We start from the raw sequence: 17,678 nt of genomic DNA on the forward strand, positions 1-17,678 counted from the left end.
GCAGAGAGGACCAGACTCTTAGGGGCCTCAGGACACTTGCACCATCCATGGGGAGCTAGCTGAGATGTGCATGCCATTCTATCATTGCAGGTGGAGCTCACAGCAGTTGGAGGTGGCAGCAATGCCCGGGGGTCAGACCCAGATGGCAGTACAACAGAAAAACTTGGGCACAAGTCAGAAGACAAGCCTGATGACCGCCAGCCAGAAATGGACTATGCTGGGAATGTGGCAGAGGCCGAGGGCCTTTTGGTACCACTGAGTAGCCCAGGAGACGGGCTCAAGCTGCCCACTCCTGACAGCACCGAGACCGGCAACAGCAGGGCTGACTGTTCCTGGACTCCTCTCAGCACCCAAATGAGCAAACAGGTTGACTGCTCGTCAGCTGGGGTAAAGACTTTGGACTCTCGGCACGGTGTCGGGGAGAAGAATACATTCATTTTGGCAACTCTCGGAACTGGAGTCCCTGTGGAGGGGACCCTGCCTCTGGTTACCACTAACTTCAGTCCGCTGCCGGCCTCCATCTGTCCCCCTGCTCCCGGTTCAGCCTCTGTACCCGCGTCTGTTCCGGATCCATTCCAGGTTCCCCTCTCCGTCCCTGCTCCAGTGCCCCATTCCGGGCTAGTTCCAGTCCAGGTTGCCACTTCGGTTCCAGCTCCTTCCCCTCCCTTAGCACCAGTCCCAGCTCTGGCACCAGCACCACCATCAGTGCCCACACTCATCTCTGATTCGAATGCCCTTTCTGTTTCGGCCTCAGTCCTGGTGCCCGTGCCAGCTTCTGCTCCCCCCTCAGGCCCAGTTTCTCTGTCTGCTCCAGCTCCCACCCCTCTCTCAGTCTCAGTTTCAGCTCCTCCCTTGGCGCTGATCCAAGCTCCCGTGCCCCCCTCGGCTCCGACCTTGGTTCTCGCTCCTGTCCCCACTCCTGTTCTGGCTCCCATGCCGGCATCCACACCTCCAGCAGCTCCTGCCCCTCCATCTGTGCCAATGCACACCCCAACCCCATCTTCCGGCCCCCCTTCTACCCCCACCCTCATCCCTGCCTTTGCCCCTACGCCGGTGCCTGCACCTACCCCAGCCCCAATCTTTACTCCAGCCCCCACGCCCATGCCGGCTGCCACGCCCACTGCCATTCCCACCTCTGCACCCATCCCGGCCTCCTTCAGTTTGAGTCGAGTGTGTTTTCCTGCAGCTCAGGCACCAGCTATGCAAAAAGTCCCCCTGTCCTTTCAGCCAGGGACAGTGCTGACCCCAAGCCAGCCGCTGGTATATATCCCACCTCCGAGCTGTGGGCAGCCTCTCAGTGTAGCCACACTGCCAACGACCCTGGGGGTTTCCTCCACTCTTACACTCCCTGTCCTGCCATCCTACCTGCAGGACAGGTGTCTCCCGGGCGTGCTGGCCTCCCCGGAGCTCCGGTCTTACCCATATGCATTTTCTGTGGCCCGGCCTCTGACTTCAGATTCTAAGCTGGTCTCTCTAGAGGTGAACAGGCTCCCTTGTACTTCCCCATCTGGCAGCACCACCACCCAGCCTGCACCTGATGGGGTCCCTGGGCCTTTGGCAGATACCTCCCTTGCCACTGCTTCTGCCAAGGTGCTTCCAACTCCACAGCCTTTGCTGCCAGTCCCCAGTGGAAGCTCAGCCACCCCACACCCTGCCAAGATGCCAGGTGGCACCGAGCAGCAAACAGAAGGGACTTCCGTTACCTTCTCTCCCCTCAAGTCACCTCCACAGCTGGAGCGAGAGATGGCCTCTCCATCCGAGTGCAGCGAGATGCCCCTCGACCTCTCCTCCAAGTCCAACCGCCAGAAGCTTCCATTGCCGAACCAGCGCAAGACGCCCCCCATGCCCGTGTTGACCCCTGTGCATACCAGCAGCAAGGCCCTCCTCTCCACAGTCCTGTCTAGGTCTCAGCGCACAACCCAGGCTGCGAGCAGCAACGTCACCTCCTGCCTGGGGTCCACCTCCTCGCCCTTTGTCATCTTTCCCGAGATTGTGAGGAATGGGGACCCCAGCACCTGGGTGAAGAACTCAACCGCACTGATCAGCACCATTCCTGGCACCTATGTGGGAGTTGCCAACCCAGTGCCTGCGTCTCTGCTGCTGAACAAAGACCCCAATCTGGGCTCCAACCGTGACCCCCGCCATCTCCCCAAGCAGGAACCCATCTCCATCATTGATCAAGGAGAGCCTAAGAGCACTGGTGCCACGTGTGGCAAGAAGGGCGGCCAGACTGGTGCTGAGGGACAACCAAGCACAGTGAAACGTTACACCCCAGCCCGCATTGCCCCTGGGCTGCCAGGGTGCCAAACCAAGGAGCTCTCTTTGTGGAAACCCACAGGGCCAGCAAATATTTATCCACGGTGTTCAGTCAATGGGAAACCCACCAGCACCCAGGTCCTGCCTGTTGGCTGGTCACCATACCACCAGGCGTCTCTGCTTTCCATTGGCATTTCCAGTGCCGGGCAGCTGACCCCCAGTCAGGGGGTGCCCATCCGGCCCACCAGCGTTATTTCTGAATTTTCTGGTGTGCCGTCCCTTGGCTCCAGTGAAGCCGTGCATGGACTTCCTGAGGGGCAGTCACGGCCAGGGGGCCCCTTTGCCCCAGAACAGGACACTGTCACAAAGAACAAAACTTGCCGGATCGCTGCCAAGCCTTACGAAGAACAAGTCAACCCTGTCCTCCTGACTCTCAGCCCTCAGACAGGGACCCTGGCGCTGTCTGTTCAGCCTAGCAGTGGGGACATTAGAGTGAATCAGGGGCCTGAGGAATCAGAGAGCCACCTCTGCTCTGACAGCACTCCTAAGGTGGAAAGCCCCCAGGGGGCTTGTGGCCTGAAGCTGGCAGGAGACACGAAGCCTAAGAACCAAGTGCTGGCCACCTACATGTCCCATGAGCTAGTCCTGGCCACCCCCCAGAACCTGCGCAAGATGCCTGAGCTGCCTTTGCTACCTCATGATAACCACCCCAAGGAACTCACCTTGGACGTGGTTCCGAGCGGCAAGAGGGGCTCCAGCACAGAGCTTTCGCAGGTTGGAAGCCAGGTGGATCTGGGGCGCGTGAAAATGGAGAAGGTGGATGGTGATGTGGTCTTCAATTTAGCCACCTGCTTCCGGGCTGATGGCCTCCCATCAGCTCCCCAGAGGGGACAAACTGAAGTTCGGGCTAAGGCCGGGCAGGCTCGAGTGAAACAGGAAAGCGTAGGGGTCTTTGCTTGCAAGAACAAGTGGCAACCAGACAATGTGACCGAATCTCCGTCCAAGAAGATGAAGTGCAGCAAAGAGAAGGAAGGCAAAGAGCAGCAGCAGCAACAGCAGCAGCCACAAGCCAAGCCCGTAGTCCGGATTTCCCACAGACCCAAGGTGAGTGCTGTGCTGAGGTCAAGGGCAGGGCCCAGACACTGGTAGTCCGCTTTGCTCTGCAGATCTCAGCCTCCTTTGACCCCTACCCCATGACGCTGTGTTCTTGAGTAGCTATGTGAACTGAACTGATTGGAAGGCTTTCGTAAATCTAAGTCACATTCTCCATGTGTGTTGTTTTAGCGTGGGGAGGGGCTGGCTTGTATTTTGTAGGATGTGGGAAATGATTCCATCCCTGAGACTGGGGAAGCCATTGTCCCAGATGAGGTTGGAAAGTGGAAGAAGGTATTGGTGAGGGAAATCAATTAATAACAGGCTCTTCCCTGAATAACCTTTCTTCCTTTGCCTTTACTGCTGGTCTTGAGAACTTGGGGACCAGGGAGGGAAGGGCCTTTGACAGGGTCGTTCCTGGCACCATTAGGGGAGACCGCTTAGGATTTGCTTGGAGTCTTGTGGGGTCAGAGCCAATCTGGCTGCCAGGCTAATCCACCAGTTTCCTATCCCTGTAATGCTTGAGGTGGCGGCTTTGGATTTTGGCCCACTGAGAATTTGGCATGCAAGGCAGGCGGGCATCTGTGTGCAAGGCTATAGATGGTGGCACAGTTCTAGGCTAAAAGGTGGGCAGAAAGAGCACTGCACTTGAATCAACTGGTCCTCCAGAGGGGATCTGGAGGCCACTGGTGATTCAGAGAAATTCTTCAAACAGTTGAGTATAGGGTTTATTCAAAATATGGAGAAATTTGAAGTTTTTTTAACAGGCCTTCAGATTGGATGGTGACACGCATGAAGGGACAGATTTCTAGCCAGAACGTCATGAATTGTTTGTAGTCCTTAGTCTTTTTTTGGGCCACAGATCACTTTAAGAAGCTGATAAGAGCTATGGACCCTGTCCCCAGAAACATGACCTCACAATTTTGCCAGTAATTTCAGGGGGTTCATGGGCCACTCCCCTCCCCAAAGCCCACTCGGGGACTCCAGGTTAAGAACCCCTGGGGTAGACTTTGGATGGGTTTTACTTAGTGACCTCACAACCACCCCGTATATCAGAAACACACAAAGTAGGAACATAGGTCACGACACAGTAGTGCATATAACACTTGGTCAGGTAACTGTGATCTGTCCTTGGTGGTAATCAGAACAATAATAGTTCATGTCATTAGAGTTGTTGCCATTTGTTGGGCTCCTACTATATACCAAGTGCTTTCTCCGTGTGTTATCGGATTTAATCCTTACAATAATAACCCTATGAGGTGAATACTATACCCAATTTACAGGTGAGAAAATGGAAGATGGAAGCTGAGGCTCAGAGAAGCTAAGTTACCCAAAGTTACACAGCTGCTAAATGGTAGAACTGGAACTCAAACTCCAGTCTCTTTGGCTCCAAAGTCCACATTCTTCTGCAGCTGTGCCACACTGTCTTCCACTCTCCTGCTATAGAATTGTTTCTGTGAATGTTTAGCAGGTGTTTGTTGAATGGCTGCTGTATGCCAGGCCCTCACAGGCAGTGGGAGTACGTCTTCAGGAGGGCAGAATAGTGGATTGGTGAGGGTGCTCTCAGGAGCCAGGTACAGAGCCTGAGTTTGAATTTTGGCCCCACTTCTTCCTACTGGTCCAGCTGCTTAATCTCTCTGGCCCTCAGTTTCCTCATCTGTACAATGAGACAATCATATTATCCACTCATAGGGTTGTTGTGAAGATCAAATGAGATGATGATATGAAATGTCCAGAATAGGCAAATCTGTAGAGACATGAAGTAGATTAGTGGTTGCCAGAGGCTGGGGAGGATGGGGGGAATTGGGGAGTGATTGCTTAATGGGTACAGGGTTTCCATTCAGGGTGATGAAAAAGTTCTGGAATAGATAAGTGGTGATGGTCACACAAATCGTGACTATACAGAAAACAATTGCATTTTGTACATTTAAATAAAGGAATTGTATGGCACATCCCATTAATGCTGTTGTTAAAAAAAGATTAAATGAGGTGATTTGTAGGAGAGAGTGATGCTGGGGACTGTCTATTCCACCGTCTTGACTGGAAGCCTCTAAATGAGGTGATATATGTAAGTGCTTAGAACAGTACCTGGCACACAGTTAAGTGCTCAGTTACTGCTGGTGGCTGCTGTTATTATTGTTAGTATTATAGGCAAAACAGATGTGGTCCCTATCCTCATGGCACTTATGTCTTGCAGATGACTCAGTGACAGGCAGGCACTGCCCCTTCATATATTAGTTGACAGTTCAGTGCACCCACTGACGAATGTAGAGGGCAGAAAATAAAGTTACAGAATCTGGGACCTGGAAGCAGCCTTTTGTGACTGCCTGGAACGGTTTAGTAAATGTCCAATTTTCGGGAGAGCAAATAACTTAGATCTTTTCTTTTGTTACGTTCCATTTCCTGAGAAAGAAACCATTGATAAGCAAACCAGGATCAGGGATTAATTCAAAAAAGCCACTTTCAAGGCATGGCCAAGAATCAGAAGTCTCCTGTTGCCTGCACCGCCTGGCCAAGGCCTCTCAGAATCCTAAAGGGCCTTCTGAATCATCAGCAAAGAGAGAGTTTTGCTTCATTTGCTGCTGAGCATATTTTATTGTCTTCTCATTCTTTGGAAAATATTTCAGAACTCTGTTAACCGGAACATTCATCTTCCATGGTCTCCCCATCCTCCCAACTTTTTCCATAAGTTGGAGTATGCAATATGTTTTTACTTTCAAAGCTGCCCTTACAGAAGATACAGACAGAAGTCCCTTCTAGATGTTTTGTGTTACTTGTTTTTGTCTATCTTAGGTAGTAAAAGTTAATGATCTGTATTTGAAAGAGCCAGCTAAAAATGATATTCAGAAATAAATAGGACATGCTCAAATTTATGTGCATTTAACTTTATTCTCCCTGACTTAAAATAGTTTTTCTCTGGTCATACCTGAAGGTCAGATTTTGAGCAGCAGTTCCCCATCTTCCTCTTTCCTCCCCAATTCTTTGCTTCTCTTACCATTTTGGTTTGTAGGAATGGTCAGCAAGCAAAGGGGGAAACCAACTTGAATCTTCAGCTCATACTTCTGCTAGATAAGAAGCAGGAGGGGCTCATGGGATAGGGGAAATCCTGGAATTTGATGGGCAGTGGTGACTCCCTGTCCCTGGAGAATCGAGACAACCCTCTCCCCCACGCCACCCCAGAAAATGTTCTATCAGTAAGATATCTACCAGCCCCTTAGCTGGAGATAGACTGAAATAACCTTCTAGAAGGCAAGGCATGGGGCTGCTTAGTGGTAAAACAACTTGAGCAGGTTTAACTCTTCCTTTCCTCCCAGGACCTGCTCTCATTGTTCAAATACTTTGCTTATTCTGCGCTCCCTGGATACTAGAATACTGGAAATCCCTGTGTTGCCCTCCTTCTTGTTTAGTGGCACAGAGAGACCTCAAAGCTTGTGAGAATGTGTGACTGTTAGGCCAAGAGTGTCCTTGCAGCATGTAAGCACAGCTGTTGTGCCTATGGGATGCAACAGGCAGTTAGGCGTGAGTGGGGCCGAGCAGAAGCAGCCGAGGAAGCCAGAAGGGAAGGAGAGGTTCTGAGAGCTGATGCGAAGGGGTACAGGAGCCCCGGCTCTCAGTCCCAGCTCTGCGGCTTTCTTATTGCAAGCACCGAGGAGCTGACTTGCAGGTGCCTGGTGAGTGGCAGCCCCTGAGTGAGTGGACACATTAGGCTGTGTGTTGCCCTGGACCAGTCACTCAACCTCTTGCCTTGGAACCTCATCTGTTTCCTCATCTGTTCAGTGGAAATAATGTTAGCTTCTCCTCTTAGGGTTGTGGGGAGGACAAAATCAAATCATAGAGATGAGAGCCTTTTGAAAAGTTGATAGTGCTGCAGAGTATAAAGTGGGTCTTTTCATTGTGTTTCATAAGTATGGGGAGACTTGAATTGCCCCTGTGTTGGGTTAACTTCTTGCTTTAGTTGAATCTGTTTTCTGGTATTAATTTACACAGGAAAATAGACCATTTTTCTTGAGTTGGCCCGTACTGAGAATTATTTTCAGTTGTTGGTGTCAATACCATTCACAGTGAAGTTATTTGAACAATGTAGTTACCCAACTTGCAGAAGAGGCATTTTTGTTTAATGCCTGTCTCTCCATCGGTGTTTAGATATAAAAAGTATGGGGCTTGACTTTTCACCTTTTAAACTGATTTTGGGTGTTTATTCAATGGCTTATGAACGCAGACTCTGTAGACCTCTTTAAAGTGAGGGTTGTGGATGTCTGTGGAGATTTTCCAGGGCACTGGATTCAGTCCAGAAGGGCCTCTGTGGCCCACTGTGGAAGGTGGCAGGTGGCTCTTACCCTGGCCTCCACCCTGGGCAGCTCATATCTATGTGTCACCAAAGGAGCACATGGCTTAGACCTGAGAGAGCTTTCTTAAGAAGCCAAACTGACCTCAGATCTGACTCTACCTCTCCATAGTGCCGGAAGCTACCCAGTGACCCCCAGGAGCCCACCAAGAAAAGCCCCCGGGGGGCTTCAGATTCAGGAAAAGAGCACAATGGAGTCAGGGGAAAGCACAAGCACCGGAAGCCAGCGAAGCCGGAGTCCCAGTCTCCAGGAAAACGAGCCGATGGCCATGAGGAAGGTAGGCCCTGACCTTCTGGGCTGGGCTGCAGAGGGAGCCCCGTGGCATGTTGGTGGGGGAAGAGGGGCTCTGGGACTGACTGGAAAAGTGAGACTTCTTCACTGTGGAAGGAAGATATAATTGACACCTCTGGAGTTGAAGCAAGGGAGAAGGGAGCAGGGGCTTATTCTACTCACTCTGAACACGAAACAAGGCACACTCTGAAGGCCAAAGGAGGTAGTTTCAGACAGACAAAGGGCAGTCCTGCAACAGAGGAGCTGACCCATTTCCCTGCAAGGGGGCTAGGCTCAAAGAAGAAATAAGTTTAAGGAGGATTTAAGCAAAAGCAGCAGAATGGGGTTCATTATACTGTTTTTTCTACCGTTGGGTGTGTTGGAAAACTCCCGTTTTAAAACGATAAAAATAAATAGTGAGCTAGAAGGTTTTAGAGAAATCCTAAACCTTTATTATCATTTAGAGACACACAGGATGTTTGGGGGTGGGGAGTACTTAACCTGTATGCTCTGCGACAAATAGTTTCTGGTTGCCCTCATCAGGAACAGAATCGCAAGCATCTCTGACCACAATCGTCTGTGTTCATGGTCTTGCCTGCACGTGGGACACGACCTGCCTCTTCTAGTCTGTTCTCATGTGGTAGTTTTCCTCTGTTCACCTCTCCTTGCTCCCATCTTTCTGCCCCGCTCAGTCCTCTAAGATTCACTGAAATTGCCTTTCTCTGGGACCTGCTCTAGCTCAGTTATGACTTTGTTGAGGTGCAGCAGCCTCAGAGTCATACAGGCAGCCAGGCCTTCTATTTTCTGGCATGCTGTTGAATCAGTTCTGTGCCCTGCCTTTTTTGCCATTAGCACAAATGACCAAACTCCCAGTTTTCAAAAGCCACTGGGAAATGCTCATTCTTTACAAGAGGTATGTATGTGATTGCAGCATAAAAGGAGCTAACAAATGTGACCGGGTAACCACAGGGTAGACACAAACCCTCCCTTGATTTTTACACCTGAGCCTCTCAGGTGGGGTTTCTGGTTTTTAGGTTCTGATTGTGATATTATTTCTGCCTTTTACCCCTAAACCACACGTCACTCCAGGTTCCTTGGAAAAGAAAGCAAAGAGCAGTTTCCGTGACTTCATCCCCGTGGTTCTGAGCACCCGGACGCGCAGTCAGTCTGGTGAGTGAGGCAAAGGCGACGGCCTACCTTGGCATCCTCTGTGAAAAGAGAGGTAGAAATCTGAGTGAGCGATTTTCCCATCGGCCCAGGAGGAGAGTTGGGAAGTTGATTCGCTGTGCCAAGATGCCCAGCTCTTTGCACAGACAAGAGAGCCCCGTGTGGGGGGTGAGGACATTGCCCATGATTTTAGAACTATTTGCTTAACTTTTCAGAGCAGGGATATGACATCTCTTGTTGGAAGCCAGTGGTGGAAAGAGGAAAGGCCTGTGCCACTCAGGGAAGCTGGTTCTACTCCAAGCTTTGCCATCTCCCGATTATTGGGGGCCAATCTCAAGCAAAGACATTTAACCCTTGTGCCTCGGTCCTATTGCCTATGTGTTAGGCATCATCAGAAATGGAAAGGCCATTGAGTCATCAGGGCCAGCAGAATTACATTCGGCCCCTGGAATTTGTATTGGTCAACCCCTGGGGTCTAAAAAAAGCTATCCTTTCCCACCACCACTATCTCCTGCTAGCCTCCACATTGGTGCACAGGGCTAGAGATGGTTGTCCTGGTTCACCCAGATCTCCATGCAAATCGGATAGAATGGGGAAGCAGGGCACAGTGTAAACTAAGTTATCTGACATTCTCTTAACTGGCACCTCAGCACATGGCGAGCGTGGTGGTAATTGGGGCTCATAATGATGGCCTGGAGGCCTCGCAAAATCGTGAAGTGTCCTCTGAATCATCAAAGAGCGATTACATTACAGCCAGCCCCATTTTAGTGTTAAACACATTGTACTGTATTTGATTCTTTGGAAATTGGTGATCCCTGTGTGATCTCTATGGTGATTCTGTATTAACCAGAATATTAGATTAACCAGAACACTTTGTTCCCTGCCTGGTCCGTATAATGGAAAGTTTGCTGGCTATTTGCTGTCTTTAAGTGGTCTGACTGACTCAAAGCTTTGGTCAAGAGCTGCTCTGTTCGCCTCGAATTGTTTCTTTCTTCTGCTGGCCTTGCTTGGGTCTGGGGATTGTTGAGTTAATAGATGGGCCTTGGGAGAAAGATGGTAGCGTCTCACAGCTGCTTCAAGGAAGGTGTCAGGTCTCCTGTTGTGCGAAAACGGACCAATTTAGGATTGTACTTTTGTGGTTTTCCACAGTTGAAGGAAAGAGTGAGGAGAGAAAACGGCCTCTTGGTGTGGTGGCTGGGGAGCCCAGGAGAGGTGCCATCTGTCCCGAGGTGGTCGGGAGAGGAGGGGAAGTGCCTGCCCAGTGGTGAGGCACAGCTGCAGCAAGAGGGGCAGGCGGGCAGCTGGGAGCAAGCTCCACCCCTGAACTCTTGGCAACTCAGTAGGAGGTGGGGTCAGTTGAAGGGAAGAGGGCGTGGCTACGCAGCGTCTGGGTGTGGCTAAACCAGGCTGTGTCACAGGAAAGGGCCTCCTTGCTTCGCTTTTACTGAGACTCTTCTTTTGGGATGATTCTGCTTGTTCAGGGTGGCTCTGTCAGCGAGAGCATTGCTGCCACTACACCCTGATTTCCCAAACAGCAGGGGCCCGTGGCCCTCTCCTGCCTCTCACACAATGCTTGGAAAGCCTTGTAAGCACTAAGCACGTGTTTGGGAAATGAATCCAAGTGGCATAATAACGTGGAGGAGTGAGGGTGTGTGTTCCTAATACCTGATAGTTGAATGATGTTTCAGACTCTGTCATGCACTTATGGGGGAAAGATCTCATTTGAGCCTCAAAACAGCCCTGTGAAGTGAGTAAGGGGAGAACAGTGTCCACATTTTATAGATGAGGAAACAGGAATGAAGGAACTTTCCCGAAGTGTACAGCTGATAACTGGCAGAGCCTGAACTTGAACCCAGACCTTCAGATTCCTAGCCCAGGGCACTCGCTTCAACAACACGTTTTGTCCTTTGAAGAGGTACCTGACCGTCCTCTGTACATCCCGTCCACAGGAAGTGTCTGCAGCTCCTTTGCTGGCATGGCAGACAGTGACATGGGAAGCCAGGAAGTCTTCCCCACGGAAGAGGAAGAGGAGGTGACCCCCACCCCCACTAAACGTCGAAAGGTGAGAAAGACCCAACGGGACACCCAGTATCGCAGCCACCATGCCCAGGACAAGACCCTATTGAGCCAGGGCCGCAGGCACCTGTGGCGAGCCCGAGAAATGCCCTGGAGGACAGAGGCTACCCGGCAAATGTGGGACACCAATGAGGAAGAGGAGGAAGATGAGGAGGAGGGTCTGGTGAAGAGGAAGAAACGGAGACGGCAGAAGAGCCGAAAATATCAGACTGGGGAGTACCTGACTGAGCAGGAAGAGGAGCAGCGGCGGAAAGGGAGAGCAGGTAAGGCCGGCCAGGGGGCTGCTGGCCCCGCAGCAAGTTTGGCTTCTGGGAACCCTCGGGCAGCTCGGGTGTCTGCACCTCTGCTTTCTCTGCACCAGCCAGAGGCCTCTGGACCCATAGAAGCCTGGTGCTTTATCTCCAGCTGCCAGAGGAGGTCACTCAACTCCAGCCCCGAGCTTTGGCTTTGGGTTGAGATTGAATGAGTTCGAACTGGCCTGCAGGTGAGCTGAGGACACGAAGGCCCAAGCCCTCCAGTTTCTCATAGAAGTCTGAACCTGTGGGCAAAGCCACAGTGACATCCTTGGCATGGGACAACTCGATACCAGGGAGTTCTCTGGTTGGCTTGAGGGAGTTGAGTCTTTTGGGAGGACAGGTTCTCTCTCCTAGAATCTTGGGTTCAAGAAGAAAGAGGGCATTGGCTGCCTTTCCTGGGATGCCTCCAGCCCCTAAACTAAAAGAAGCACAGTGGTTCCCTCAAACCAACAGAAGAGCTTCAAGTAGAAGCGGGCACAACCTTGCTTTCTTGGTTAAAGCCAAAAAGATCATTCAGAGGCGGAGCGAAGCTTCGAGGTGACCCAAGGTGGCACCATTTTTGTTGGATCTGAGTTGGGAAAGCAGGCAGCCCAAAGAGAAAACCAGGCTTCCTTTGGCTACGTCACATGTTATAATATGTAGTCATGGAGTCACAGACTGTCACAAGAGGCTAATACCAATATGTTCCACTAAGTACTTTTTAGGGGCCCGTTCATATAGTGGATTACTAAACGAGCCAAAAGCCCATCTCTGGGTTCCATAAGGACACCTCTGTCTCTCACTGTCATTCCCTGACCTCTCCCCTTGAAGCAACAGTTAATTGTCTCCTATAATGCATTCATCTGGGCTGCTGGTAAACGTCTGCAGTCTTATTAGCTCAGACTGAATAACCTCGTATTGAGTGGGTGGTAGATTCTGGGTTTGCTATAATGAAGAGAAGGCTTAACCTCATTTCCGGCTCTGTTTAAGTGGAGATATGTATGGTACGTATCCCTATGCTCAAGACAGTAATTGAGCTAATTTTCCTCAACGGTGTGAGAGAGTGGGGACAATTTTCCCTTTCTTCTGCCAGAGCCATAATGGATCAGTTAGGAATGACTTGTCAAACCATTGGCCTCAGCCACTTGTGTTAGGATGAAGAGGAGCTTTTGTATCACCTGATGTTCTCTAATGGGGGCTGGTTTCCTAGCTTGGAAGCTTCCTGTGGAATTTATCAGCTCTTGGAACCAGAAGGACCTTTGAGGTTGCCTGGTCTAGTCTGCCACCCAGTGCAGAGATGGAGTTCTCCACAGCATTCTTGACAGGTAGACAGCTAGCCTTTGCTTGAACACCTCCAGTAATGTGGAGAGCACCACCGATCAAGGCATCCTGCTTGATTTGGAAAGTAGGTCATTCTCCCTCCATTGATGTGACTAAGGGTTTTGCGTTGAGGCAGCTGGATTTGGCATATGGTCTGGTCACCTTCCTTCAGGTCTAATGATGGCTTCTTCATGTAGGAATTGCCTGACAAATAGCCGTCTTCTCAGAAAGCTCCAATCCCTCCTACTACTACCCTGTCTTTGAGGTTGACGGACAATCATCCTACTCCTGTCTGGGCCTCATGGCCTTTCCTTTCATCCTGGGATTGGCTATCTCCCTTCTTGACCTGAGAAGTGGGTAGGAAGAGCGGCTTCCACTCATACACCTACTGCCTCTGCTCTCTGTTCTTTTGTGTGCTGCAAAAAAGCCCTTGCTTCTCTGCGATCAAATAAACTCCAGAGTCTGCCCTGCCCTGGGTAAATGGGGTAGGGAGCTGTTTCTTTTCCTGTGGCATTGAATGCTATAATATGGTTTCCCCATGTTTCCTGAGGTCCTCACAAGGCCTGGTTCTGTTCCTTCCTCTTTTGCCTCAGGCTGAACTTGTTGCATCAAAAGCCCTAGTTTAGAATGTACTGGCTAGAACTGCCATTAGAGACCATCTAGCATGGCAATTCCTGGACAGGTTGTGGGGACCCCCTGCTGGGCTGGGACTAGTTGGGAGAAAGGGGTGGTATACCAGCTGGCCTTCTAAGAGCTGTTCATAAGCTATAGCCAGTTCCTCACCCTGGAATGATGACTCCCACATCTGGATCAGCCCTGGGCAATGTCACACACAAGAGCCCATATCAAGATCAGGGGAGGCGATTTGAGAACTCTTAGATCTCAATCCCTTCATTTCAGAAATTGGAGAAACTGGGACTGTTGTTAATTCACTTCAGAGACTTACTGATCTTTTGCCTTGTGCTAGGCATGGTGTTCAGTCCTGTGGGAGAGATGGCCCTGCCTAAAGAGCTTGCACTTAAATAATACAATAATGATGGGTTACCCTGTATATCACTTTATAAAAGAATCTTACATTTAATTCTCATACCACTCCTGGGATGTGGATCCTGTTCTCCCCATTTTACAGATGTGTAAACTGAGGCTCACAGAGATTGACTTGCCTGCAGCCAATCATACAGTTAGTGGCCAAGCCACATAACACTAATGTTAGAAGATAAGGGTAAACACAATGTCTCGCCCCTGCACATGGGGTTTAGGACAGACCCTATGAGATGAGGCTCTCAATAATGCCATTCCCAGCAGGCCTTTTTGAAATTGGAATGCACTTTGTGCAATGAGCTGCAGCTAGAATTAGAGGTGTTGCCCGTTGTGTTCTAGTGACACTGGTGACTTGGTTTCCAACCAGGAAAGGCAGCAGGTTTCTGCCATTGGCTGCCAGCTAAGTAGGCCCATGGCACTTTCTGGTTTGGGGAAGTTTCTGTGGCTTTGATCTTTGTGTCTTCAGGGAGTGACAAGCAGGGCCATCAGGTGGGTAGGGGTGAGGCTGTGAGGGTGTGTTTGAGACTTTAGCAGAGCTGCTGAGTTCGTTATCATATTGGAATAGAGAAAGACACAGGGGATGGGGGAAAAGGGTGAAAATAAGTTCTGATTTGCTCTGGACTGTGGGGAAATCCTTTTAAAATTGCCCTCATCTTGGGGACAGCAAGATGGGTCCCCCTGCTGGCAGGGCTTGGATTTGTCTCCTGCTTGTGGAGGAGGGTCTTTGATGTGGAAGTGTAGTGTCCATTCAAGAAGCATTTAGCGGAATAGTCAGCACTGTACCAGATACTGATAGCCGATAGTTATGCAACTTTGCACTGTGATTCTAATCCCCCAAGTTCTCTGATTCATCTTAGAGGAAGGCGCTGCTTTTCTGTGTTTCATTTCTCTGACATCCATTCTTTCCTGTTTCTTGCCTTCAGATTTAAAGGCCCATAAGCAGAAGACTTCCCCCCAAAGTTCGGAACACCGCCTCAGGAACAGGAACCTTCTCTTGCCCAACAAAGCCCAGGGGATCTCGGATTCACCAAATGGCTTCCTCCCAAATAACCTGGAGGAGCCAGCCTGCCTTGAAAATTCAGAAAAGCCATCAGGAAAGAGAAAGTGCAAGACCAAGCACATGGCAAATGTCTCAGAAGAGGCAAAGGTGCGTTGCCCCCCCGGGGAGTTGTCCAGGGGAGGGGAGTGGGCTGGAGGAGGCAGGCTTTCCATCAGGCTCCTCGGTCAGTAATCTTCAGAGTGGGGCAAAGAGTGACTGGGGAGAACCAAATTAACCCATGTTTGTTAAAATATTCTAAACCAGTTCTAGAAGGGTTGGAGGGCGGATTCGAAGAATAGGCACTAAAGTTAGGGCTAACTATAGGGTTTGACCCGTGATGGCTTTTCCTCTACAATCCTCGGATCTCCTTTGAGTTAAGGAAGAGTTAAAGAGTATGGCAGGATGTTAGCCTGAATAGCTTGTTAACATCCAATCAAGAAGCTTTTGTCTGGGCTTAACTCACTGGAAACCAATCATGGAGCTTTCTGAGTCAGTCAAGGTAGAAAACAACTTGTAGGAGGATTTTGATGTCCAGACAGGTTGCTTGAGGGTGAGGCTGAGGGAATTTCTCTTGGGCCCAGGTTGTAGCTGCGCTTCCCCACCCCCAGCCCCACTTCCTTTGTTCTTGTGCATGGAACCACAGGAGCGAGGGGGAGGGCACGCAGCAGTCAGTAGCCAGGCACGTACTCTTAGAACCCCCGTTCAAACCCAACATCTCTTTTGGGTCTGATGTTCACAACATTGGTGGTAGGTTCCACATTGTACTATTAGAAAAAAATCAGACAGTCCTCATCCTGGGTGAGCTTTACATTGGAGAGAAGTGAAGGTCCAGGGTCAGATGTATACCCATGGTATGTATTTGTCATTAAGAACTAAAAAACAAAACAAAAAAGGCCATATTGGGCTTGTTTTGGTGGCTGTGACTCTTACTACTCTCTCCAGCTGCAGAGCAGGAATCCCTGAGTGGCACTGGCAAAAGGTGGGACCCAGGTGCTTGTCTGCCCCTCCTTTTCCTTCCCCCTCCCAGCTCAGACAATGTACTTAAGGCTATTTCCTCATCTTTAAAAATGGAGATGGCACTCCACACCCTTTCAGCCTCAGAGACTCTGTGGCAGGCTTTGATAACCTAAAGTGCTCTCTGAGCGTTGGTGTGTGGCCTCACATCCTTGTGCTTCAGGTGGGAGCAAGAATGAGGGACAGAGGCACGGTGTGGCGTGGCATGGTATGGTAGCAGTGTCCATTCCTTCTGACCCCAGAACGGAATGGGAGAAAGCTAGGGGCCTGGGGACAGAGCAGGGGACTCTACTCTGTGTGAAGGGCCTCGTTCACGTTATCATTCATAATCCCTCCAGTGGCTCTTAGAGGTCAGCACTTTTATTATCCTTATTTTGTAGTGAGGAAACAGGCTCAGGGAGGTTAAGGGACTTGTGTGAAGTTCCTTAGTGGTCGTGAGTGACAGAGCTGGGACGTTAAGCAGGCTTGTCTGCTTCTGGAGTTCCGGCTTGGTCCATGTATCTTTCAGACTCTGAATGGGTGGTTTCTGTCTATATCTGGGAGACACTGGGGGAGGGGATGGTCAGGCAGGAAACACTGTAACCTCCCCTGAGTAGCTCTGGCAAAAGATGGGCATCCCAGGCTCCTGCCTCCCCCTCCCCTGCTCCTGCTCCTCCCCAGGCACTCAGATGGCCACATCCCACACAAAGGTAACCGGTGGCCTGACATTCGGCAGCACACACTGATACTTCTGTCTGGTTATTCTGCCTGACAATTTGTCTGCTGAAATGTTCTCCTGAAGAGGTTTTTGTCCCTCCCCAGGGTCTCCCTTTCTCCCTTCCGCCTTTCTTTCTCTCCCAGTCACCACCACCTGCTCTGGTTGCCCCCCATGGCACCGGGCTTTGTAGTGGGAAGCAAGGCAGTATGGGGGAGGGCAGAGGACACTCCTGCAACACTGAAGTGGGGCACTGGCCCAGGGCTTCTTCCCACAGGGGCTCAGAGCTGGGGAGTGGGGGAGGGGTCCCCCACTTGTTCTCACCCCTCCTCTCAGGCAGCCTCCCTTGCTGCTCTCTGGCAGCTCTGGCTCCCAGAAGGAGAATCACCCTCTGGCTCCTGGCTTGGCTTCATGAAAACCTGTGTCTTTACCCAGCATCCTTCAGGCCTACCATTGTACATTCTATCTTCCTTGTACCCTCATAGCTGGTGCCTTCTTGCTAGGGATCACACCTCTCTGCCCCTTCAGAATGGGGACTGATCATGGCTTCTTGTGGTATTGGGATTTACCAAAGCAAACGAATGCCCCGAGCCCTCATTTTTTCTCTGCTACAGCTCTTTTCCTGGTCTTATGTCTTTCTAGGCATAAAACTCTCCTGGCTACCCAGGCCTCTGCACATGGTTGCTTGAATCAAATCAACAAATATTTTTGGCAATAATGTGCCCATCCCTGGGTTAACTGCTGTAAGGAATGAGAGAGATGACAGTATGAATCCTCCCCCAAGGAGCTCAAAACCTAGCAGGGGAGGCAAGACTTACCTGTGAAACACTGGAAGGAAAGAAGAAAGTGAAGCATCAGGCATCAGGTTCTGTGACTCAGACTGGGTTCTCTGGATGTGAAGAGAGAGGGCAGTGGGGGCCAGAGGGTTGTAGCATATTGCAGAAGACATGGGATTTGAGTGAGACCTTGATGCTCTAAGAGATTTGAATAAGTAGGTTATACTAGTTATCTATTGCATTATAACAGATTACGTACTCTAAAACTTAGTGGCTTAACACAACAGTAAGTGGAATTCAGGAGCAGCCTAG

At 50.5% G+C, this 17,678-nt stretch overlaps 1 protein-coding gene across 1 annotated transcript in view; it reads left to right on the forward strand.

The window, feature by feature from the left end:
* BCORL1 (BCL6 corepressor like 1) overlaps nucleotides 1-17,678 on the forward strand; it is a 61,349-nt gene that overhangs the window by 24,934 nt on the left and 18,737 nt on the right. The window contains exons 4-8 of the mRNA XM_063084087.1: nucleotides 91-3,360; nucleotides 7,806-7,971; nucleotides 9,054-9,134; nucleotides 11,081-11,470; nucleotides 14,767-14,990. Coding sequence (XP_062940157.1) covers nucleotides 91-3,360; nucleotides 7,806-7,971; nucleotides 9,054-9,134; nucleotides 11,081-11,470; nucleotides 14,767-14,990 — 4,131 coding nt within the window. The remainder of the gene's footprint in view (nucleotides 1-90; nucleotides 3,361-7,805; nucleotides 7,972-9,053; nucleotides 9,135-11,080; nucleotides 11,471-14,766; nucleotides 14,991-17,678) is intronic.

The sequence above is a fragment of the Cynocephalus volans genome, chromosome X (genome assembly GCF_027409185.1).
Source record: "Cynocephalus volans isolate mCynVol1 chromosome X, mCynVol1.pri, whole genome shotgun sequence".
In the NCBI taxonomy this organism is placed as follows: domain Eukaryota; kingdom Metazoa; phylum Chordata; class Mammalia; order Dermoptera; family Cynocephalidae; genus Cynocephalus; species Cynocephalus volans.